We start from the raw sequence: 25,968 nt of genomic DNA on the forward strand, positions 1-25,968 counted from the left end.
TAATTTTCTCACCACGTTTCTGGTCATGTAAAGGCAAATATAAGCCTCCTATCAAGCTACAAGTAACACAACACTTAAAAAACAGTTGATTGTTTTACATGGCAAAAAACAGAATCACAAAATGAACACCAACAATGTCAAAACAGTTTGCTGAGTGTGTCTACTGTGATCCCCAATCCTAACCCAGTAGCAAATTAATACTTCAAACATGGCTCTTTGTTCACAGCATTTATTTAAAAAAGCTTTCACTATGAAAAGGCAGACACAGTACACCACAATAATGAACAAGTACACCATGTTTTGTCTATGCTAGAATTTTAAACAAGTTCTTAGAAAGACACATCCACAATCACGGTATTAAAGGCTTTTCATCTCTGAAATAAATACAAAAAAATGTTTTCTCTTGGAATATCAAACATGCAAATGCCAAAGCTGAATGGAAAATCTGTTCATCTTGTTTAATAAAGTAGTTACACCATTGTTAGCAAGATAATGTCAGTTAATTAGAGATGCTTTTTTTATAATATGATAAAACAGCAGTTGTTTCTGGGAGCACAGATTTATGAATGAAAAACTTCACAACCAAGACTGGGAGTGTTTCACCCAAAAAGGAACAACACAGCAGCTGATATTGCAAAGAAAACAAAAACTATTCACAGTTCACGTTAAAAAAAATGAAGTGACGACCTGAACTTAATGTTTTGAGAAAAGATGGATTTGAGAGGTTAAAGACTGAGCTTTTTGCACAGTCTTTAACCTCTCAAATAAAACATCTAAAGATTTCTGTGCTTTATATGACAAGATGTGCCTTTTTCTTAGAATACGAAATGTGCTTTAGTGTTTTTCCTTTCAGCTACTGTAGCTTTAGCCTCTTCTGTGTTGCTTTGTAAATTGTGCTCCTGGACACACAGGTGTCTTAATGGAAGGCATCGCTCAGCTCCTCATCTGACATCGTGCAGCTTCATGTCGTCACACCACAGGAGCATTTTCACAGTAACATGTAGCAAGAATGAGAAATGGACGTAAACTTAAACAGATGCTCCAGAAACGGCAGAGGCCCTTTGTGGACTTGAAAAAGTTTTTGTAGGCTATTTCATGCCTCAGCAGAAGCTAATGGAAAAGTTGGTTTCTCCTGTGAAACTGTCCCCAAGGGGGCTTTTATTTTGAAGGAGAGATACGGAAATGTGTGTTATGGAAGCAACTTGACGCTGGTCACAGCCTGTTTGTGTATCAATTAGTTAGCTGAGGTTAGCATCAAAAATATGTAACAATTGGACCAAGTAACTGTGACATCACCCACGTGTTTCTAATACAGAGTTTTGAAGCGTATCGTCGGTGGCAGCCATATTGTAAATGAGGCAGGCTACAAGCCTCCTTACTCGCAGCTTCAGGGTGTCCGCGTGTCGGTCAGGTGAGCTGTCAATGATTGGGCAAACTCACGATGTAATATCTTCTATACTGCTAAGTTATAAAGAAAAATCAACCTGTTCAGGGTGAATGTATGCATCTATGAGCTATCAGCTAAATATGAGCGATTCATATGTAAGTCATTTTATTCAGCCAGGCTGTAAAGGTTTATTTCTGTAGTAAATTGTCTTTTAGGGCATGATGTGTATGTGATTCCCCGCATGTCTGGAGCAAGCCTCAAGCAAACACTCGACAAACTGCGACTGTTTCTGAAGCTTCAACATTGTTTTCATTTTCCGTAGTTCTTGTTTGTTTGTCCTTGTCTCTTTTTTAATTTTCCCTGGTACGTGTTTGTTTACCCTGTCTTTTTTCCCCTTATAAGTCCTGTGTTTCACGTCCCATTGCTATGAACTCTGGGTAGTTCCCTCATGCTAGGCTAAGTTTGCAAATGTGTTCACTTATGTAAAGTGTGCATAAAGGGCTCAAAAATGTTTGTGCGAAATCTCTCACACACTTTGCAACTTGAAAGTGGGACAGCCCTGAGCCCTCGCAGATTTAGCGAGGGCACGCCTCACAGTCTGTGACTGTGCAAGTGTTGACATTGAGATTGGGCCAACGTCCTCATTTCTCACAGCCAGAAGTTGCTGCTGGGTTTGCAAAGTAGTCCGAGTCTGACATCCGTGAGGTGCCAACAGTAGTTCGGGACGTGAAAAAGCAAACAGTATAAAGAAAGAAATACAAATAATGCTGATGTGTGGAAGCACCAACAGGCCCCACTAGTGACCCAGGAAAATACCTCTCACTGGTAACTTGGGGAAATGATTTCTCACCCTCCTTTGCTGAGACATAAAATAGCTTACAGTTTTATGGCACAGAAGCGGTTAAAAGTTTTCACAGCTGCATGGTTCTTACCTTCCTTTGTTCTGTCTCAAAGAAAAATAAAAGTGGATCAACCCTTGTGCGCCACTTTCATAGCTCAACAGCAGGAGGTGCCATCTCTTATGTCACATATCTCTGTCACAGTATCCAAAATGCAAATGTGTGCCTTAGTTTCACCTCATGTACTAAAGTCTCAACTCAAACAGTTCTTTTTTTTAGTCCTATGAAAGTTGAAGGTTTCATATCTGACAAACTGGAGCAGGTTTGTGTTTCACATGTGAAAGCTAAAGCGTTATGAAAAGGCTCGGAAGTTTAGGTTTAATTTGAAAGAATTAGTTTGTGTTTGAGAATATCTCTGCATCCCATGATACCAAAGCAGCTCGTACTCACTTTAAAAGCCCATTCCAAACACTTTGGCACTTTGATCCTATCAGACTGTGGTGACAGACAGCAGAGGGTTGTACACTTTCTTTCCATCAGCAGACCTGGCGCCGTGGGCAAGCAGCTCCTGTATAGTGATCCAGTTGTCAAGGATTCTGCGGCTGCGTTTCTTCATGCTCCTGCGGTGACACAGCTCAAGGATGGAGTTTGGTTCCTGCTGGTTTGTGGTCCCCGATTGTCCCATGGTGGTGCTGCTGCCCTGCTCCCTCTCCCGCTCCCTCAAACAGTCAAGCCGGCTCTGCATCATGAACTCCCTGCGTCGCCGCTGCTCTCTGGCCTTTTGCAGCTGCTGCTTGCGCTCTTCTTTGCTCCAGTATCGGCCCATCTTCATTTCACTCACAGCATCATCGTCTGTTGTCATGCCGCTGCGCTCTTCTCTGATCTTCATGGCTCGTGCCTTCAGGAGGCGGTCCCTCACAGGCCGTTTGGCTACATAACGTGAGCCATCGCTGCGGATCTTCACTTTCCACTCCATACGAGGGGAGGCAGGAAGTAGTGGAGGAGACATGGGTAAAGGTACCGCACCTGGAGCCTGGGCAATGTCTTTGCATGTGCTACCCAAGCTCATCGGGCTAGCATCCCCCCTGTTTTCAACATCACCCTCCAGAAGTCCACAGAGCCGCTCAGAGGTGGAGGGTGACCTCAGCTGCATGCAGCTCATGTAGCGCTGAGGAGGCTTTGTTTCAGTCCTGCGGCGGGACAAATATGGACTGTTATCTGCACTGCATCCACCAGTCCTCTCAGCTGTCCCGTTGGTCTTTGGGTTGCGTCTCACGCCTCCATCTGAGCCCCTCCTTGTTCCTGTATCCCGTGTTAAGGATGTAACCTTTGACCCAAGGCTGGAGGTCTTTGATTCAGCTCCTCTTCGGTGAGCGTGGGGAATGCAGGGTTGGTTAAGGTTTCCGTCTCCTCTCTCCCCCCTGGTTCCTCTCTCCCTCTGTCTCGTGGAGGTTGGAGGCTCCAGACTTCCTGAGAGGAGAATCTCTCCTCTCTCCAGGCTCTGTGTGGAGTGTGATGGGTACAGTTCATTGACCAGAGGGGTGCTCCTGCAGCTTTCCCCTCCAGTGTTGTAGGCACTGGTACTGTCCTTGTCTGAGCGCTCTCTCTCTGGTAGCTCGTTGATATCAGACAAAGCGTGGTGACTGGACTCCTCATTGACTAAAGAACCATTCAACTCCAAGCGTCCGGCTCCTGCACTTGCTCCATTCTTGTCCTCCAGAGGCCAGGCCTTCAGACATCTCTCCCTTAGTTGCTGCATCTTCTGCGCCCTCAAAATATTGCGACACTTAAACTCCAAGTGGCGCAGCTCCTCTTCCAGGAGAGCCATCTCATGCTGCGTTAGGCTCTCATTCCTGTTCACATCCAGAGAGATGCCTCCTTCCTCCTGAGCCAGCCCTTCCCCTCCAGCCTGCATCACTTCGTTACTGTTCTTCTCATAGTAGCATTTGATTTCAAGGAGCTCTTTGTACCTCTCACACTCCTCTTCAGTCAGGCCAGGCATCATCATCCTCATGGGATCTGCCATGTAGGCCCTCTCCATCCGTTCCACCTGTTCCAGCCCTCCTCCGTTAATACAGTCCAGGCCTAAGAGGGAGTCTGTGCTGAACTGGAGGTCCTGTGAATGCAGCAGAGGTGGTGTGTCCCCTCGGCTGGACAGAAACTTGCGCATGCTGCCAGGTGTATTGGTTGCGTTTGTGTTCGAGGCACTGGTATGATCGTCTGCCAGGAGGTCGTGTTCTGACGACTCTTCATAGCGCGTGCTTTCATCTGTGCGACCCACGCCGCTGTCCAGCTCCTGACTGTTGCTCAGCACTGTCTGGAGCAAATCAGGTGAGTCTCTGCTCAGTGAGCAACCATGGATACCCAGCATATTCCCACCACAGCCTGATGCAGCACCCAGAACAGAGGTGTTGGTTCTTACTCTGTGGCTACTTGGAAGATGGGCAGCATTGTCCAGAGGTTCCACATCAAGCTCATCCTGGTCCAGCTGGTTTTCATTCTGGCATGTAAAGGTGAACCAGGCACAGGGTGTTTAGTTGATGGGGTTCATATTCGAGGAGAGAAATGACAAGGTAAAGTTAGCATTAGACAGATAAAAACTTCAAGATCAAAAGTTCTACCACTCCTTCTTACATGAGTTTTGGTTGGAAAGGTTTTATCAGCTCATCCCAACCCGTCTTAAAAATCTGAATTCTGAAATCTGACTTCTACTTTTCGTGTATGTATGCATTAAGGATGCACGATATTGGATTTTTGCCGATATCTGATATGCCGATATATCGAAACCCCTTTTGGCCGATACCGATACCAATACCCATACCGATAATCACAAGTTTGTTTGTTTTTTTCACTGTAAAGAAAGCTAAGTCTATCCTGTACTGGAATTTATATGTTACTCTTATTGTGACGGTCTGATTTGTTTAAGAAACACACATAAAACAAGACAAAAAAACATTTGATTTTACCATAAATAAGAAATGTATTATTTTTTCAAACTCAAGACATTCAGTATTGAATTACAGAAAAACAATTTCTTTAGATCACATGAACTTTAAATGTACAATGCGTTTTTAAACCTAACCAAGTTGCATTTGATTATTTTAGAGCTACTGTAACAACCTGGTGAAAGACACAGAGCTCTGCTGTGCAAATAAATGAAGTGCTACATTTTATTTAAGGAGCTTATTTTTCAGATGGAAAATAATAATAATCCTAACTGAATAGCACCTTATCGGCTGTGCATATCGGCAGAAATTTTCGTATCTGCCGATACCGAAATACGTATTTTTAAGCTTTTATCAGCCGATACCGATATTGTGCCGATAATATCGTGCATTCCGAGTATGCATTCCTTTTTTCTATATCCTTTATTTCAGCAGGGAGGACTCCCTGAGACCAATCAGATGCAAATCAGGTACTTAAATGTCATCACGTGGGGAAACCAGAAGCTCAAAATATGAGCAGATGGCACAGTGAGCTGTTTGGCATTGGCAGAAAAGATCTGGCAGATTTTTTTATCAGCACGGCCCACTACTGCTCATCTCACAAATGCATGTTCCTCACAAACATGGCACAATCTAAAAAGGAAATCTACAGGCTTTCCAACACTGTAACATTTATTACCAAGAATCATTGTTAAAACAAAGGAATAAACTCCCAAACACAAATTCCCTTTAGTTTTTGTGCTAAACTTGATTCAGCATCTCTGCATGAGCCTTTGTACCTATGTTGTTTTGGGGTTTTGTTTTTGTCACTTACACAATCACCTCAAGGGGCACCTGAGGCAAACAGGCAGAAAAATGCTACAGGGATAATGGTGACGCCGTGATCTTAGGAATGAGAAGAGCAACCAGTTTTTTTACTGCTAGTCTTAGAAAAACTCTTACCCTCATGCATATCACCTTGGTAGTAAGTTGTAGAACCTTTTTGGTTTGTTTTTCCATTGGATCAATAATGGCAACTAAATCATAACCTTAGACACTGTTGTGACCTTTCTCTTATAATTCCTTGTCCTTCCCTCTATCATAAAAGCTTGAGTATTGGGTACACAGCATTTTTTTTTAATTCATACAAGGGTAGTACTCCTTATTGCCACTTGATGGAGCCAGTGCTGCATCATATTTTTGCACGTTTAATATTCTGCAGTTGTGCGGCTTCTACTTTAGTACCTTTTTGACTTAGAATATATTGGATGAATTTCATGTTTCTTATTTAAGAGGATGTGATTGTTCATCTAGAATGGCAAAACTTTCTTTTTTGATCTGCAGCCCCTCAAAATCAAAGTAAAATAGAATGCTAATATTTGTGTGTGAATAAGTGAAAAACTCTCCTCAGGCTCTGTTGATCTTGAGCTAATCGGTTGGATTTGAATGTGAACTGCGTGCAGACCGAAAGACCCAGTATTGATTATCTTCACCTTCATTCTTATTCTTCCACAATCCCTCCAGTTCTCTCTCCCTCCGTCTCCCCTAAGACAACAGATCAGGCTTTAATCTCTGCTTGTGCATTTCCCTCAGATGATTCTGTCTTCACCTCTCTCGCTTGAATCTTAATGTGGGACCAAAGCATCACAATATAAATCTTGTCAGCTTTTCTAAGGTGGTGCTTGTGCTTGTATCTCCAAAATACAAGGACGTATTAAAACAGGAGAGGCTATTTGTGCGTGTGAGTGAGTGTGTTTGCGAATGAGTGTGTGTGTGTGTGTTTGACTTAGACGATTTTAATGAGTGCCTTTTAAATCTGCCCTTTAGCTCTCTGTGTGCAAATGCAGCCAGCATACAGATTCTTGTTTCCTCACAAACCTCGTCTCCATCTGCAGCTCATTTTCACCAAAGCATGCAGTAAAATTAATGTGAATGGGATGGCATATGTTAAGTTCTGTGTTTCTAGTAGCTTGTCGGAAGAGGGGCACCTAGTGTGTGTGTGTGTGGAAAAGAGGCTCCTATCAGCAAGAAGAGTGACCTTGAGGTAAAGAAAGCGCTGCCACATTAACACAGTGAGCACAAGCACTATTTGTCTTTGTCTTTCTACATGTTATCTCTGGGCTGATCATGTTTCTGCACCCCTTTCTTTTTCCTGCCCAAGACTGACTCTTTCAAAACCTTAAGACTGAACATCCAAATATCAAACTGCTTTCAGTAGCTTTGAATAATTTCTCAGCCAAACAAAGGTGGAGAGAAAATGAGAAGAAGTCATTTTTAGGTCAGTATTCAGACTAAAGGCTCCCCAAAGACTGAATATCCAATTTCCTCACCTCTATCTCGGGTCGAGCAAGGAGCAGAGAGACATTAGTGCTGTCCTCTCGGGTGAGAATAGCTACCGCCTCCTCTCTGTCCTGGATGTCCACTCCATTTATCTGACGGAAGAAGAGGAGAATACAATTGAGCTAATGTCATATCATCACAGAGCCTTTACACCCCAGCTACATTTAATTAAATCACCAGGAAATGGGTTTTCTTAAAGATTAAAAGCCTGTGAAGTAGTCTCCACACTTCTTTAATAGTGTGAGTGATGACTTTCAGGCTCCTTAAGGACACTTCAGACAAAAGGGCGCACTATTAGCTGTTAATACTAATCTTTTAATCTCTGGAAACTGCATACCTGCATTTATGAAACTAAGTCAGAGCCTCTACAAAAATTAAAGAATTTATTACTTTGTTAATTTTTTTAGTTATTTTGGGGGGGGAACGATGCCTTTAATAAGATATGTGAGAGAGCACAGTGGAGCGAGTAGGAAACAGGGAAAAAGTGGGAAATGGCATGCTAGAAACGGGCCACAGGCTGGAGTTGAAACCACCAGGCCATCTGTGTCCCAAGGACTTTATTTTATTTTATTTTATTTTATTTTACTTTTTTCTAAATACATTTTAAAAAATCATACATTTTTTTATAAACCTTGCAAAAAACAGTCCATTCTTCCATTAAAGGGATAGATTGTGTTTCTGTCAAGCACATCAGTTTGAGTTGTTTTTCAACAGTAAGCATATTACCCACAGAGGATGTCAGAGAACTACCACAGAAGCAAGGCACCTGCTGCAGACTAGGGATGTGTACCTTTCACTTTTGAAATGATCTGGTACTGATGCCTGGTACCTGGCAATCGGTGTCAGTACTCAAAGGTAAAAATATTACGTAGTTTTGTGTGTGATTATGTGGTAATAAATATAAATTTGTATAATGATTAAACCCTGGAGTTTTTCATTTATATATATTTATTCTTTAATACGCGCTTGAAATGCTGTGTTCATGTCCTGCATGAAAAAATCACCTACACTTCCACTCTCTAACAGTCACAAGGATGTGTTTAGGTACCTAAACATGGTACCTTTTGATTCCAAATGAATGGGTACTCAGTTCTACAGATAAAATTTAGTTAGCACCTACAAAAGTACCTAATTCAATACCCATCTCTACTGCAGGCAGAGCCAGACATCATTATACTAACCCTGTGATTACACCATTGACTGATTGACTGTTTATTAATATGGACAGTGTGCCTTAATCTAAAATGAAACCAAAATGCAGCCTTGATAGGCGCTGACATCTTTTGCTGGTAGAGCTGCAGGACTGCACTCACAGCCTAGCTCTGACCATAATACAAATTTATTCAACTGGAGACCTCTGAGGTTAATATGGCCCCTTGCAGATTCATGAGCTTGTTTAAAGTGGACACCCATGGCTATAGAAACCCAAATGACTTTTGTTTTAGGTTTTGTTACATTGTTCTCTAACCATTTCTCCCCTGTTCAGCTGATTCAATAAAAAAACACAGAAGAAGCCCGTATTTCTCCACAGAGCTGTCAATCACAAAGTCACATCCTCTTTTTTTTTCCCCCAACATAAAATAAATTAAAACTACTCTTTTCCCAATTAACAATATGTGCACATTAATCAGTATAAGAACCGTTCTAAAAAAAAGCATGTTTTTGAAAGTGTACTTTGAATTTAAAGTTTGTGCTAAGTTTAATTTGTTTTAAGACATACTTATTGAGTCTGCCACCGGAGGTAGCTCTGAAAATTTTGACTTCACTCAGGACAGCTGTTGTGCTGTCCATGGTGAGATAAAGTCTGTTGTGTACAAAGACTGTGCCTAATTTCAACCTGTTTGTGGGAGAATTTGCAAAAACCAAATGATGCTTTACAGAGGTAAAACTGATTCTTTGTTCTATTCAAAAGCTAACTTTTATCATGCATTAGTAACCTAAGGTTTTACAAACAAAAATGTTAGATTGATACAACTGTTGCCATAAAGACATATACATTTTTGTAGCACTAATGATGCTTTATGAGTTATTTTCAAATTTTGGTCTGAGTGGATTACTTAGGAAACCCATACCTGTAGTATTCTGTCCCCCTTGCGGATTCGTCCATCAATAGCAGCGATGCTGTTTGGATTTACCTTGGGGAAAAAAAGATAAAAGTGTAGAAGACAGATTTGTTTGGGAGTGTTTTTCTTTCTGTTAAATTCAGTTTTTCTAACTGTGCTTTCACCTCTCCAACATATATGCCAAGGTCTTCCTCATCATCGGTTCGATAACACACCGTCAGTCCCAGCTTATCCTGCTGACAAGACTTGTACAGCTCCACCTCCTGTAGCATAGACAGAAACAGAAAAGTTTGATTGCAACAGAAGTTTCACCGAGACTCAAGCAGCTTATAGGCTCTCACCTCATACTCCAGCTCCTCCTGTCTGTCCACTTCATGCTTGGTGATATCAAAGTAGTCAGTGGGGTCGTAGTAAATGGGCTCTGTAAAGCTGAGGATGACAACATTTAGGACATGAGGTTTCTGTAACTGGCTCCAAACTTCAATTGTTTAAGCTGAATGGTCCTAGACAGTGGATGAGTCCTGGTCTAACAGTTGGGCTATTAAATTACTCCCACTCACAGTTCATTGAAGAGATACGGCTCCAGCAGTGGTGGCAGAGGAGGGGATGGTGGAGGGTCGGGTGGGGGTGGAGCTCCGCAGGGATGCTGGCTGCTCTTTCCCAAAGTCAACATATGCTGGAAGCTGATGTCTGTTTGGGTGCAGCTGTCTACACAGTCAGCCATGCCCATGGTCACTGGCACTGATGCTCCTGGGGCTCCTGCGAGGCCTGCACGTCTGCGGGCCCCTCGCCGCAGTATGTTGGACAGCACGGGGTCTCGTATGTCCAGAGTGGGATCCTGAGAAAGGCGTGACAGCTCCTTCCCATTCACCTGGAGAACAGAAAGTCAAGATTGAATAGTAGGGGGAGAAAGTAGCAGAACATGAGAGGAGAGGTTAACTGAACTAATCAAATTTTAGCACATGAAACAAGGAAACATGGAAATATACAAAAACTAGACAGGATTTGGAAAATAGTCCGCAGACCATGTTTTGAACAGGAAAAAAAATTCTACAGGAGGAATACAAAAGGATAGACAGATTCACATTATCAGACAGACCGGGTTGGTTTGTGTGAGTTAATCTGTCACAAAGAACAAGAGGGGAACTACAGCTACCTAAAACAAAACAGGCCTAAAACAAAGACAGAGGTTATGTTAGTCAACAAAATACACTTCAGCAAACATAAAAGTGTATTTAGACTGTTGGTTTTCAGGGTTTCTACAGGGACACAGAGACAAGAAAAAAATAAGGTTTAATCTAAAAGGTTTGGACAGCACATCACACCAAGCAGCAGAGCAGAAAGCTGTATACTGAGACCTTTAATCGACCCTCAGCGTCAAAAGAGCACAACATGTTGCCTACATGACCCTTCTGTGGAGAGAGGAGGAAAGAAAGATGGAAAACAGTGGAGTTAGAAAGTAATTACAGCTGGAAACGGCGCAAAATGATAACAGGTTCAGGTTTATAGAGGTGAGAACCAGAGGTATTTCAAAGAAAAAAAAAAAAAAGTGTAGCGGTTAATGAGTTTTACCCACACTTATCTCCTGTGGATGGTTACACAAAAACAGTACGTCTCCTTTTGTGTGAATGTAAATCTGTTACTCTCAGTTAATAAGCTTAAATACAGAAAAGCACATTCATATCTTTCATTTTTCTTTTCTTTCTTAACAAAGCTACTTCTACTGGTCACCACATGTACAGACTAACAATGGTCTTATAAAACAGTAGCATCACAATGTGTCCTGAATCCTTCTATTATCTGATGAGAGCCAAATGATTTGGCACCACTCCCTCTCCTGCTGCTTCAAACAGAGAGAAGGAGAGAAAGAAGATATTAATAATTGAAGATCATTGAAGATAAATCTGAAGAGGAATGAAAGCAGCATAGAGATTGAACATCAGGATGGCTGAACAAATATAATACAGGTTGGGTCAAGTAGAACCTTTCACGCACCCAAGGCAAAACATTTAAACCTATAATCACTGCAGATTCTGAATTTATAATAATAAGACTGTACCAACAATTAAACAGTTTGTCATGAAATTTAGTAAAGAATAAAAAATGTAAAATTTGTGATTTTTGAAAGATTTTATAAAACCCCTAAAACAGTGTTTGACATAAGTAAAAACAGCTGGCAAGTTTTATAATTTCTTTGGTATTTGGGGTGATTTTGAAATAAAACATGACATTTTCATCAACCTCTGCTTCACTTTGTGTTATGATCTAAATTTCTGGATGGGCACATTCTGCTGAGTATCCAGTTTACAGGGTCACTCTTGAAACTGTAACACCAGGAGCTGACAGAGACACATTCACACTACCAGGCTCAAAGAAGACGATTGTTAAGGAGTTATTAAATCATGTCAACTGTGAGTGATGTTATTGTGGAAAGAGGGTGAAATAAAATACTGCTGATGCTCAACCACTCTGAAAAGTTCAGTTAGCAGGCTCCACCTCCTAGAGTCCCTGGACAACTACCTCCCAAGCAGGACCATTTGAAGGGGTAAATATACTTTGCCAGAAATAAATTTAGACCCTAGTTCAAGGGGGAAGCTAACACCAAAGTTTGCTAACACTTCAGCTAAACCAAGCATGGCCTTTGGCATGTTGCTAATAGATGGAAGTGCTATAACACCCAATATCAAAGCTGCTAAGTGGTTCTCATTCAGAAAAATTATGTGAGTGAAAAAACATTTTTTGGTCATTCTTAGCCATGTTTTTCATATACAGTTACTTCATTGCTACAAGTCAGTTAAACTCAGTCTCTTCACCAGGGGTGGCCAACCTGTGGCTCTTTGCCTTTCGGCTCTTCGGTCCACTTTTCAAACTGATATATTATTGCAAATGTTGGGACCAGTATTGATCAATACTTGGGTGATAAGATTGATACTTAAGTTTCAGTTTCTTTTCTCTACATGTGCTCCTCTCAAATGTTCATGTACTCATAGATAGATAGATAGATAGATAGATAGATAGATAGATAGATAGATAGATAGATAGATAGATAGATAGATAGATAGATAGATAGATAGATAGATAGATAGATAGATAGATGGAACTTTGTCTCTTCTCCAAGTACAAATTTAAACGCACTTACAAACACAATAAATCTTGCTTTGAAAATTGCAAATAAATTGATTTTCATTTCATGTCATTTCGTTCATGTTTTTTGTGGCTCTTCGTAGTATCACATGACTCTTGGTTCCTGACTCGTTGGCCACCCCTGCTCTACACAGTCTGTCTACTTTTGAATTGTACCAAATGTGAACATAGTAAAAACTCTTAACACATGCATGTTCGCATAAAGAGATTAGTGACTACCTTACAGCACTGCCATGTTTACCACCTCAGAGAGAAGTTAGCAAAGCTGTAGACTCGCCTGAAAAAACAGGAAGAATCCGTCTTCAACTGTTTAGAAGACTTAAAAATTCTCTTGATTTTATCGCTCTTGTCAGAAAGTAACATGATGCTGTTCATGTGTGAGTGATAGTAGCAGGCATTTACTGAACCAGACAGCCTTTGTAGAGTCTCATTGATGCTACACAGTCACTGACCTTGGCTGTCTGCGACTCTCCACATCTTTACCCTCCTGCTTCATTCTCCCACTCCCACTTTCTTCTCGTCCTCTTCTAGTAATTGCATGTCAAATCAATGTTCCCATGTGCAGCCAAGCAAGAAAACTTTCTCGCCATTTTCACCCCTGTGTGATTTGGTTCTGTCATACCACCACCACCACCAACATTTTACCCTGCGTTTTCTTCTTCATCCATTTTGTCTCCATGTGCATTCTCATTCCCCCTGTCCACTCCTGCATCTCTTCTCTCCTGTTTGCTCTGCTTTTCTTTCTCGGTGCTGCCTCAGCAGTTCTGTCTGCTCTGTCCCTTCCCTGGAGATGACTCCTCACACTGCTTTCCTCCTTCAGCCAGTCCATCTACTTGTGCATGTTTGTCCTTCCTCGCTTTAATGTTCCTTCATAAATCTTTCTGTCCCTCTTAATGAGACTCCTCACTTCTTCTCTTTTCATGGCCTATTAGTGATGAGGAAAATGAACCCAGTGCATGTTTTCATGTTAGGCTACAGAAAACATCTTAATATCATTCATCAAAGTGTTTTTTCCTTTTTTGAAGGAACAGGAAAGTATTATTTTAGCTCTTTTGGCTCAGCTCTTCAGAATGAGAGAAAGAGGCTATTAAGGAGCAGCTTTGTGGACGTGAGTGACAGGTATGAATACTGAGAGCAAGGAGGTTGGGGGTTTCTCATTCATTATCAATGAGAGGTGCTGGGATTGCTTTGAAGATGTCTTAATGCAGGGTAACGGTTGTTGTGTGTTGAACAGCTTTTCAGCTTTAATTTGACACAGAATCTATTAAACTCTTAACATGCTGTTCTCTATTATCTATGGGTTAGTAGGTCATTACATGCAGCTTCTTTTTTATGGGTGGCAAAACAAAAATAATGATGCACACACTCCACCCCTGCTTATATATTTGTGTTAAAGAAAAAAAAAATGAAATTCAGAAATAATAGTCGCAGTAGGGGGCGAGAGGCGGTGGATTCTGCAGCCGTGGTGCTCAGGGTGGGGACGGGGGAGGATGTGGGTGAGAGATGAAAGAGATGTAAAGAATTCAAAGTGGAGGGAGAGAAAGCAAAGGAGGAGAGACTCTGAGGTAGTGCAGAGAGAGGATGGAGGAAAGGAGGTGAGGAGAGGAAAGGAGGAGGAGGTAATGATGCAAGAGAGATGCAGAAAACAAGCTTTCAAGGAAATGCCAAGTGAATGTAAATAGAGAGTGAACCTGTGTTGCTCTGGGTTCAGCACTCGTACGCTAAAACATGCACAATGGAGGCTCATGGGAAATCCCCAAGTGGTTGATGCATAATTAGTTTTTATCTGAAAGCCTCTTAAAGACCTAATGAATCTCACAAGCTAATAGGCTGAGATGGGAGAAAAACTGTTGAGGTGATGGCATACTTAACATTACACACATAGCCTTCAGTGTGTGGAAAAACACACAAACAAGCACAAGATTAATCTATTTCATATCCTTGCAGGGAACACTTTCATTTCAGTTTTCTTTTTTTCTAAACCAGAATTTATCTTTATTGTCTGTGCTTTTTATGCAAAACTTCCAGCGTCAATCCCCCCAAACATATTGAATTCCACTTGTTCGGTAATTGATTTTCCTCATCTCCCATGCTTTGAAAGGCTGGAGCCGTCACTGCCTCAGAAAATCAATTAATGTGTAGACAGAGTTGACCTGCTCCGGCTCTAACCCCTGATGTTTGATATCTCTGAGTTAATTAAAATAGACAAGCAGGGGAGAGTTAGGTCTACAATAAACTGATATCTGTGAGAAGATATTGATTCAAAAAGAGCTAAAGTATTCTTTGGAAGGATGGAAATGTTGCTAACAAGCCTCTGAGGGAGGACGGAGTCTGTAAATTTCTCTTTTGTCAATGCATTCATCAGTTAGAACAAAGGATGAATTATGTTTTTATAAGGGATGGTAGAAGAACATGGACAAGCCTGTAAAAAAGCAGCATGTCAAAGCCTGAAGGACCTCACTATAAATCCCCTCACCTTCTCTTTTACTGTCACTCCTGTCCTATTTAATGAGGGATCTCTGCCATGCATGAGAGGTCTGCAAGGGATGGAGAGCAAGACCCTAACACAGAATCATACATATGCGCACTATAACCTGAAATCAAAGAAAGCAGATGCACTCCTGACTTAAACATCCTCAGTTGAGTTTTCTGTCAAACAATGAACCACTGACTGTGTTTAATACATAATAAAGAATAATACAGAGGAGATTGATCGGTCATCAGGTTACATAAACGTTCCAAGTAGGTTGTCCAATGGAAGTCAAGACCAGGTATGGCGTTAATATGCCGTCCATTGGGATTTAATCATTTAATTGATATCACTGAAAGCAGATATACCAAGTAGACTTTAAAAATTTAAGGGCCTGTTCACACTGACAGTGTTTTTAGCACTGGTGTCACCCTCAACCACAAATTCAGAGCATATCTCACCCATGCTTACTGTAATTGGTTTACAGAAGTTGTCCCTCATCACTTCTGCTGTATTCACATGAAGAAAAAGTAATAACTTAAAAAAGCAAAATATTAAAAAATAAAGAATTAAAGTAAGAAAAAAGGGGACCATTTTAAAAAAGTGAACAGAACAAGAAAAAAAATGTTATTAATGATCAATACATTTTTTTGGAAAATAAATCTGTAGTTTTGTGATACACAAAATGCAAGAAGAAGAAATAATGCATTTCAACAAAAGTAAAGATCTCCCGTTTATGCAGATAACTAATGTTTATAGATACAGTCACATAAAGTACAAAGTGGAACCCAGTGAAGAAGTAGAATCAGGTGCTTGTTCATGGTTCTATTGTCTGCAGCAGTCTCACACTCTACTGTCTGTGTCCTCACACTCTACTGTCTGTTTCTATCGAACCTTCACTCTGTGTGACCCAGTGTTTGTGTCACTCTCATCCTGTTAACGTTAACGGGTCATTTGTACGTATTGATTGTCCCTCTCGTTTCCCTGTTGTGACTGTCAGCATGCTTTTTTGGCATTACTGTGAGAAGAAGCAAATTACTTTGTTTGGTGACGCTGGTTGCCATGGAAACAGCCTTCTGCATTACAGTGACGGGGAGAGAGAAAAGAAGGGAGTGGCTGAAGGGCTCAGGGGGGCAGAGGTTTACTCTGTGTGTGCCTGTGTGTGTGTGTCTGTGTGTGTGTTTGGGTCAGCTACTCTTGAATCAAGTTAAAATGTGAATTTCTTGCCTGTAATGTTTTAAAGAGAGAGTTACTAATCAACCAGACATTAATGTTTACTTTCTCTCAGTGCCTATAGGAGGCAGAATTGATCAGACACCTACCAGTGGGTGTGTACCAACCACCAATGTGCAGGGTATGAACAGCAGAGGCCCAATGTATAATGCATGACTCTCATTCCTTTGGTGAGTGAAGCTTGTTTTTTGATAAAGTCAGATTTAAAAAACAGTTTTTTTTCAGACTATTGTGTCTGCTTTTTATTGTTTCAACATGGCAGACTGCAGCGAATGGAAAGGTGTAATTATAAATGTTAGTTAAAGAAAAACAGCCCAAAGCTTCAAACCTCTAAACCTAAAAGCCGTGACGAAACGGAGCGATGTAATTATGTTTCCACTTTATGTTTTTTTTAATGGCTGGACACACAGTGTTTCTCTAGCTCCCTCTTGTCACAGTCTTTGGATTAATCAGCCGTCTGCCCAGCACGAGCTCTGTTTTTGATCATTATATGTAATAACTGACATTAAATTTAATGTAAAAATAAACATGAAGCATTTTCTCCTTGGGTACTGGGACATATAACTCTTGAAAATTAATGGAAGTCTTTTTTTATGTTTTGCATTCGTGTTTACTTTACTTTATTCAGTTTCATTTATGTGCTACAGTGTTTGTGGTGAAAGTAGTTTATCTCAGTGAAAAAAAAACAAAAACAAAGAAAAAACGAAAAAGCAAGGAAGCATGGAATTAAGAAAGGAAGGAAGGAAGAAAGAAGAAACAAGGAAGGAAGGAAGGAAGGAAGGAAGGAAAAATGATAAATAGTAAAGAAAGGAAGAGAAAGTGTCAAAAAAAACAATGAGACAAAGGCACAAAAAGAAAGGGAAAGTAAAAAGGACTAAAGATAGAAAAAAAATTAAGACTGAAAAATGAAAAAAACAAGGTAAGGAAAAAACAAAGAAGGAAAATGTAAAAAGCCGTCTATGAAGGAAAAAAGTGAAGAAAAGGAGACAGCTTAAACAAGTTAGAAAGTAAATGAAATTAGAAAAGGAAATAGCCTAGAGAGACAGCTAACAAAACATAGAAACAAACGAAGACAGAAAAAAGGAAAGAAAGAAAACAGAAAAAAAGACAGGAAAAATGAAAGAAAGAAAACAGAAAGAAAGACAGGAAAAGGAAAGAAAAGTAAAAGGAAAGAAAGGTAAAAGGAAAAAGGAAAGAAGTGAAAAGAAAAATCCTTGGAAGAAAAGGAAAAAAGGTAAAGAAAGAAGAAATAAAAGAATAAAAGAAAAATAGGAAAGCTTGAAAGAAAAAAGACAAAGGGAAAAAAGGACAAAAAAAGAAATAAATAGAGGGGTTAAAAAAATCAAACAGTAAGTACATTTACATGCATACAGCACTCTCAGGTCATAGCTCAATCACAGCAGGGGATCTAGTGTTGTCAACGTGTAGAGAAAAGAGAATCAGACATCTGCCCATAAACGTCTCACAGTCTCTCTGCTTCGATAGGCGGTGCTGTGTCCTCTTTTGATAGGCGAAGCTGTGGATATATCAGACTAATTTCGGGTCACTCAAAGAGGAAACAAAGTTCCAAAGATGAGGCTGAGATGGATACAGCTGTAGCTTTCTTTTTTGTGTAAGCATGTGCAAGTAAGTAATTAAGCTCATAGTCCTAAGCCCGTAACTGTTTGGCGACATCCACTGGTTTCTGAAGCTGAGTTTTTAGGCCTTAGTGATGGCTGCCACATTGAGAACATTAACTAAAGCTAACTTTCAGATTACCAAGCATAAGGCATGGAGATGTGATTGAGGTGAGCCTTTCAGCCTGTTAGTCAGCCCAACCGATTCCTACTGATGCCTCATTGTGTAAAAATTGTAACCTTAATAGCATCAAAATGTGAGTTAAGAAAAAGTCACCCCATGTACAGAGAAACAGATTATTCAGACCAAACTGAAGCTGCAGCTTTTAGCACTTGTTGGGCACACAGTATTTCTCAACACTACAGTTATTTGGTTGTGTTGTAAGTATGAGGATATTTCAGATGTATTCACTTCTATCCAGTTTGATATTTTAGCTAAGGCTTCTTATCCCTCAGGTTTCACTGAATGAATACTCTCTGCTCAGAGTGCTTGTCTTCCTCTCAAAGCCAAATCCTGTGGCTCTGGTTAAGAACTCCATCTGCGCATCTTTTCTCTCATGTCTCATGCTTCTCTGCATGGAATATTCAGGCTTATTACACCACAATGTATGAGGACTTCCTGCTCCACTATCCCATAGTACATGTCTTTATCCTACATAACCACCAATCTCACAGTAGAGCTGCAAAGAGCATGAAATCTCTGCATGTTCCGAATCATTCAACATGTTTTACTTAAAGCCACGCCGCCTGTGCTCCACAAGCAGCTCAAAGTGTTGCAGAGATGACAGACTCCTAGTTACACGGCCTTTAACCCACAGTCACACGATCAGTTGAATATATTTGATTTCCATTTTTAAAGACATTGACCTGCATGTGCTGAGCACCATTACTGCCGGCGCCTGTCAGATCAGGTCATTGAACATGGAAAACTGTGGCCTTGCTTTATGTTTTATTATCACCTGACTGCTTATACGCCAAGTCTCTCTCCCTTTTTTTTTAAAGCTTTTCACCCCGAGGATTTGTAAAATCACTCAAGCCTTTCCTCATCACCTCTGCTCCATAGAAGGCTCAAATCAATTACTTCTGATGTCCACAGGCAGCAAACAGAAAGAGAAGGGTCTGACTTTCTCTTTCTCCAATTAGCATTTCTTGGCCACATTTCCCTCCTTTAGTCATCACCATGTCTCTGTCTGGACTCTACTGTGTATTAGTGTGGACAAATGTTTTTTGATAGTGATATTGGAGCTGTGATACTAACATCCCATTGTACATTCAACTTGCTGGTAAAATTGCAGAGATCCCTCGCTTACGATTGAAAGACAGCTAAATTAACTTACATCAATGTTAGCCTCTCACCGTTCCTCCTCTAAAACTGCTTGAGCGACATTTGTCACCAGTGCTCCATCAATAATGTGCCATGTCTCATTTTATACTTCTGTTAGTTGCATTTCAGAGCTGTTCAAAGATGTTATTCCAGTATTAATTTATTACATCTATCACCCATAATTTGATCCGTCCGTTACCACCCCCTTCTGCCGAGGTGGCATTCATTGAGGGTGACGTGTAGCCACACTAAGCTTTTTCCATACTGTTGGTGTGAACTCACTTGTGCACTGCGATACATGTAAATACAGTACTAGGAGATTAGAAACACAGCAATGGACTTCTTTCCTTTAACATTAAACAGTTCTACCATTGAAGCCATTGCTGTTGCTGTTGTAGAAAACCTGCAGTTCCTCAAGTTTCCACTTGACGCTGGCTGCAAAAGCCATAAAAACACCATCCGGCCTTATATTAGAATGCCTTGGACAAAAATGCTTGTGGTCTTGATTGCTCCTATCTTAATTCTGAAAAATTGTGCAGAGTTTGACTCTAAATTTTCATTACATCAAGGCTAAATATTATGCTGAATTAGAGTAAGGGGGTGTGGTTAATTGAACCAACAGGTTGATGCATCGTTACGTGTAAGGACTAGTTCTTCAATAGATGATTCACGACTTCTCTTCAGAATCCAATGTGTGCCATCCCAGAGACTACATCCAGGCTTTACACACTTACTGGTTAAAACTAAACTTCTTAAAATATGAACACTTGGACATAAATATGCATAATCAGAACTATCTTAAGTTATGAAAACATTTTTTTGATAAGAAAGTCAGATAGTCTCTGATTTCTATGCATGTTTTGGCTTCACTTGTGGGGACCTGTTCAATCATCCATCTTTTATGCAGTCTTTTACATCTTGTGGCATCGCTCTTGGCACCAGATGAAGCCCAATTAACAGCCTCAAACACTGGACTCCAGCATACTTCAGAGACCCAGCTGAGGCTCCCTGAGCTGCCACAGATGTGAACAGTGTTGCTCTGTGCACCTCTGGGTGTTCAGCGTTCTTCATGCTTAGTAAGCGTGGGACTTTTATTTTGGTCACTGCATACATCAGAGTCACCTAGCGAGCAGAAGCTTCCTCAGGCGCCACACGGCCAGATGAGCTTACTCACATTCAGCCTGTGCTCCCAGTTGGCAGGTGGTGCTGAGGCTGTAACCGTGGCAACCCTCTCTCTCCCTCTCTTTTTAGCCTGGCTTAAACAAGCCATCCATCCTGCTGCCTCTGAAGCTCTGCACCACTTCACTTTCTCAATCTTATCTCTGTATCTTATGTAATTTAGCTCTGCTCTGATCATAATCATCATAATCATAGAGAAGACCCATTACCATAACTTCCTGTATTCTTATCAGTGAAGGGCTTATTGAATACAGCCATTAATATCCCTGCTCAGGAGGTACAAAGTGTTTAACGCTTGTTATTCAAAGCTAATAAATCTTGAAAATGTGAGATGATTCATGGCTTGTTTCATCAGTTTTGTTTCAGGCAATCACTGCTTTTAATCACCTAATTTATTTAATTTATTAATCTAAGTAATTTCATTGTCATGGTTGAATCACATGATCTAATCAGAGCCTGACTGATTACATGTTCGAAAAAAAAAAAACCCTCAAAGATGCTGTATAGATATCAGGGTATAATGTATATAAAAGGTTTTATAGAATATATGGTGCAGAAGAAAATACTAAGGATGTTAAATAAATGGTTCATGGATGTGGGTCTGGCCTTGTGGTTAAATAGCACACCCATTAATTGACAGCCTGGATTAAATTCCAATCCGAGGCTCTTTTCCTGCATGTCCACCTGCACTTTCTCCCAATTTCCTATTCTGGAAGAAATAAATGGTATTATGTATTTGTACTGGTAAGGCAGTTTCTCCAAATAATTAGTCTGACATTGTAAAATGAAAATAAAAAGTGCTATTTTGATTAATCAGGATTTTTTTTTTAATTAAGAAAACAGCCATTAGAGCACCTTTGAATTGCCAAAACAATTTCTGGTATAAGAAACTGCGTCAGTTATTCTGCAGTCTTTTCTCATTCTTAAATCTGTTTGGGGTCAGTCTCTAAAACATTATCACCATCAGGGCCTTGATAGAATCCACATATCAAGGCCTAGGTCTGTTAGAAAAAGAAGCCAATTGAAAGGTGTTAAGAACTGCAGTTCCATCAGTGTCCACTTGAGGCTGCCTCCAAAAGCCCAAGAGAACCCATTAACAAAACTTCTGTCTCTTCAGTAGATATAAACATGTTTAGGGCCTGGAACCAAAAATTGTTTGGATCTTTATTGCCCATTTATTTGTTTGAAAACAACAAACTAGGTGATTTTTTAAAATCTGCTCTGAAGGTTATAAGTTATAATTTTTGCACATAAGACATGGTGGCTGACCTTACAGACGTATGTGCATTGTAGCAGTTAGCCAAGAAGCTAAAGGCCCTCATAGACTGTCAAAAAAAATGGACGTCCTCATGCTCGGTCCAAAGTGAGGTCTCCACAAAAACTGCTCCCCCTGGTGACTGGCTGCAGTATAGGTTTTAAAATCCGGCTTTCCAGCCATTCCAGATGGGCTGTGGTCAAACTTTAAAGAATTATTGCACCTCGTAGAAATGTTTCTCACACCCGATTGTTGTGGTGACTTGATGATATTATTTGGGAGTCTTGTATCAAAGTCCTCTCTTTTCTGAAAAGTTTCATTTTCATAAGTTATACAAGGTTAAAAATGAGGCTTTATGTAACATTTAAAGATGATTGACAGCTGCCGTTCTCGTGTATTTTTTTCGGGGATTGTAAAATATGTCGGGAGGTAGAGACAAGAAGTGATTAGACTCTAGAAAGAAAAAAAATATTTTTTTTATTTTTGTCACTCAGCTCCACTCAGATTCTCCCAGAATCCCTCAATGTCTCTACTGCGCAGACTCTGGCTCCAAACTGCTACAATGGTGGCGCCTGTGACGGGGATATTTTGGCTTCAAAACCATACAATGGTTAATGGCGAAGCCACGCTGTCCACTCTATATACAGTCTATGCTCCGCTTCTTTGCCTCCTGCTGGTCAGTTTGAGCTAGCGTTTCCAGTATGGCGAGCACCATCCAAATGATTTTAGACTTTGGTCATGTTTAGTCACTTTACGGAAGAACTTAATGTTAATTCAAGGTAACCTGAGATCCCAAAATAATGATTCTCCTTGACATGCAAATAACTGTGAGAGTAATTTAATCTATAATCCTGAACTGAATTTTCAGATTCTGCTTTACACACTGTTTGTGATTGAAGGAGTGATAAAAAAAATGATAGAAATATGCTCATCTTCTGTGTACAGCTGCCTGTTGCTGCAAAGAGAAGCGTTAAACTTTATCACAACTCTGACAGAACCAGTCAGATAAAAGACAGAGTAAAGCTTCATCAATACTGAAACTTCCAGAAGGTAACACAAAGAAAGGTTTTACTTGAAGATTGTGGAAAAGGAAAGAATAAAAACAAAGCAGAAAGTAGAGAGAATGCGAGAAGAGCTCACCTGGAACATGACCCTGTACTGTTCCTCGGGCTTTTGAACCACGCACATGTTGCACCCCATCGTGACTTTTGGCACGGTGCTGGACTGTGGAGGTCCAAAAACTGCCCCTGATGAGCACTTTTTACACCAGGAGTCTCTTTACCAGGGTCTTTGTCTGTGGCAGAGTGAGGAGAGCCCCACCCTCATTCACAGGGCTGTAGTACCGTACACTACTCCACCTCAGAGGAACACATCCATGCAGGGGATGGACTCGCAGTGTGCCTGGGTGTGTCACAGCTCTCTTCTCCTCCTCAGAAATTCAAGTGTTACAATCCAATGGAAACTTAAACATGTTGTTTGTCTCAGAGCTGCAGGACCATGTGTTTGTCTCTGCTCCCACTGCAGACAGAAATGTTGCTTTTTACAGCTCATGTGCTTTTTTATCTTCAGGTTTTAGTATCATCTTATATCTTTAGAAAAGATCTCTTTAAGACTCCTGCTGCCTTGTGCTCTTGTTGTTAGGTTGATGAGGTGTTCATTGTTGTTCCAGCTCGCTTTGTTTGTGCTTTATTGGTGTAAACTGCAGTTTTCTCCCAGCAGAACTCAATCGGAACTCTCCCACGCCGCTCCGGAGTTTTCTCACCCTTAGCTCTAAAACCTCCAAACGTCTCTCTTTCAGCAATGCTCTTTGAACAAAGTAGATACAAACAATGCTGCTTTCAAAGAACTTGCCCTGGCACTGCTTACTTCACTCCCACACTCAGCTTCCCACTGACTCTGCTCTCCAGGATTGCTGCTGAGTGTGTCTGCAGAGATAACTTTTCCTCCTGAGGGTGCTGTCAGGAGTGCTGTAGCCGTGCACTTCAGAATCAATGCATTGTTAAAAGGGTATTTCCTGATTTGGTGCAAGGTGGTGCCCACAACACCATTAGCCGGGATCTGAGAAGCGCTTGCTGTGCAGTTATGATAAGCTCAAAGAACATGCACACGTGCATTTGCATCAAAGCTGCATGAAATACACAGAAATCTTCCGTAAATCCTCTAAAGGTCAGCACTTATTTTCCTTTCTGCCACTTTGAGTCACTCAGGATGTGCAAACAAGACATCCTGAAACTGCAAACTGTATGATCACTACATTCGACTGCAGCAGGAGTGTTTATCTGTTCAGATATCATGACAAATATTAGACTATTGATTCTCTAAGCTACAGCAGACTCAGCACTCAGCCTGACCGCTCAAGGCTGAAGGCAAATGACGAATTATAATTAAATTAGTGACCTCTTAAGGAGGGATCAGACACGCCTCTGTCCCAACTGTGTGGCAAAATCAATACCAAACCAATCTAATGGATCACTTTGGTTGTGTGCTTGCGGGATCATTGGAAAAAAATCAAGATTGTTTTTCACAAGTGGCATTTTTTTCAAATCAAACTATCAATAAACTGTCTGTCATCTCTAAAACACAATCTCATATGTGTCACTACATTAATTATCTTTGTTCAGATTCTATAAATAGCCTCAATCTCTGAATGAGGATGTTCAACAAACTATAAGATCAGCTTGTGCCTGATTAAACCTCATACTAACTCCCCTTTCCCCTCCAAATCCTTTCATCTTGCTTAAACCTTTATCTTTAACCCCCAGGTGAGAACTCCCCGCGCAGAGACTTGTCTAAAATGTCCATCGTCCTGTGTGCTGCCAGCGACAAGCTGTTAGAGCTCCTAATCCTCATTCAAAGCCTCCTCTACACCTGTATCCTTTCCAGAGGTGCTGTAATCCCAAACTCTGGCTCCTGACACAAACCACACACACACACACACGTACATGTATGTGTTCAGAGATATACCTGCACACAAGCATGCAGGGAAGGTACCTGAACCTGGGTAAGGACCAACTAATCGTGAAACTCTGGAGAGGAGGCACTAAGAGGTGTCAGACGTGCTCAGCAGGCAGGTGAGCTCCAGCTGTCTCCACCTCCTGCTCATCACAGAACATTCACCTCTTTCTACCTGTGTGTCACCTCTACGTGGTCCTTCTGCTCAGATTATCCCCCTTCCTCATCATGTCATCATTTAAGATGAAAAGTAGCTCTTAAAATGTTGGACTCTTCCTTTAAAGCTGTGATTCAAAGTGATGTCCCCATAAAATGCACCTGTTAAAGTTAGTCCATCTTCAGTCTGCAGGAGGGAGGAAAGAGAAATTCAGGTTAAGCAGTCACTAAGTCCATTTTAATCCTTCTTTTGTCCTCTGGTCATTCTTTTTCTGGAATCCACAGGAGAGTGTTTGTGCCGAGGAAAAAGAAATAAAGACCATGCTGAGTATTCCAGGTGGTTAGTGTAGAGTGAGCAGAGTACAGCGCATGGCTCGGGTCAGTGATAAATCACCATCAGCAGCCGCACAAGATGAGAGGAATCACTGGCGGCTGATTGGAGGATACTTCTTGGCTTCTCCCCCCCCTTGGGCGCGACGGTAAATGCACTCCCCCCACTGCAGCGGGGGGAACACAAAAGGCGGTTGTTCCCCAGCGGTGAGGGAGCCTGCTGATGTGCACGCTGCTCTTCTACTATAGCTGGATTTCACACTGTATAATTTCTCTCTCTTTCTCCTTCCACTTCTCCCCCACAGTCTTCTCTCCTTCCTCTTCTTTTCAGGGCTGGGCTGCTGCTCTCTTCCCCAGTCCCCCATAATTTTAACCCACACCCCATTTGCTCCCCTCTCCCTCCTCCTCACGTTCTCCTCTCTCCTGCCTCTCTGTCTCTCTCTGCTTGTCTGCAGGCAACAGAACAAGCACTAGAAAGCTTATGCATACTGTTAGAGCTGGACTGTGCTGGATAACCAGCCCAGCTACATAAAGGTGAGTGAAATATCAAAGTGTCCATGCAGAGGAGATTGCTTCATTCATTTTATGGCATGTGAGCAATTCTGTGGCACCTTGACTTGATGTGAGACTGTGTAAGAGAAAAGGATGATTGCACTTCTCCTACCAGTAAAAAAAGCCCAAAGCAGGTAGAGAGTTGGTGACTGGTTCTGCATTCTGATGAGGTTCTGTACCGCCACAAAGAAGGAGGGATAAGAA

The 25,968-nt window shown here is 41.1% G+C and overlaps 1 protein-coding gene across 2 annotated transcripts; it reads right to left on the minus strand.

Moving 5' to 3' along the window:
* Nucleotides 1–221: 221 nt before the first annotated feature.
* On the minus strand, nucleotides 222–25,555 carry LOC141799396 (PDZ domain-containing protein 4-like). Of its 2 annotated transcripts, XM_074681632.1 has the most exons (8): nucleotides 22,915–25,555; nucleotides 10,912–10,965; nucleotides 10,114–10,424; nucleotides 9,895–9,982; nucleotides 9,718–9,816; nucleotides 9,563–9,625; nucleotides 7,481–7,582; nucleotides 222–4,726 (listed from the first exon to the last, which is right to left on the minus strand). In XM_074681632.1, the coding sequence occupies exons 1-8, from the start codon at nucleotides 22,972–22,974 to the stop codon at nucleotides 2,717–2,719; spliced, it is 2,787 nt and encodes a 928-aa protein (XP_074537733.1). In that variant the 5' UTR covers nucleotides 22,975–25,555; the 3' UTR covers nucleotides 222–2,716. The 2 variants fall into 2 exon arrangements, with proteins under 2 accessions (XP_074537733.1, XP_074537734.1); XM_074681633.1 differs by lacking the exon at nucleotides 10,912–10,965 and having other exon boundaries at nucleotides 223–4,726.
* Between the last annotated feature and the right edge of the window lie 413 nt (nucleotides 25,556–25,968).

The sequence above is a fragment of the Halichoeres trimaculatus genome, unplaced genomic scaffold, assembly GCF_033239565.1.
Source record: "Halichoeres trimaculatus isolate MK-OKI-2021-1 unplaced genomic scaffold, fHalTri1.1 fHalTri1_scaffold_11, whole genome shotgun sequence".
NCBI classification, from domain to species: Eukaryota; Metazoa; Chordata; class Actinopteri; order Labriformes; family Labridae; genus Halichoeres; species Halichoeres trimaculatus.

Coding starts and splice junctions, on each gene's coding strand:
- LOC141799396 (XM_074681632.1), bottom strand. CDS start 22,974: ATGGGGTGCAACATGTGCGTGGTTCAAAAGCCCGAGGAACAGTACAGG. Junction 9,626..9,717: donor TTGGCATATATGTTGGAGAG/GTGAAAGCACAG, acceptor TTTTTCCCCAAG/GTAAATCCAAACAGCATCGC. Junction 4,727..7,480: donor TTGCTCGACCCGAGATAGAG/GTGAGGAAATTG, acceptor TTTACATGCCAG/AATGAAAACCAGCTGGACCA.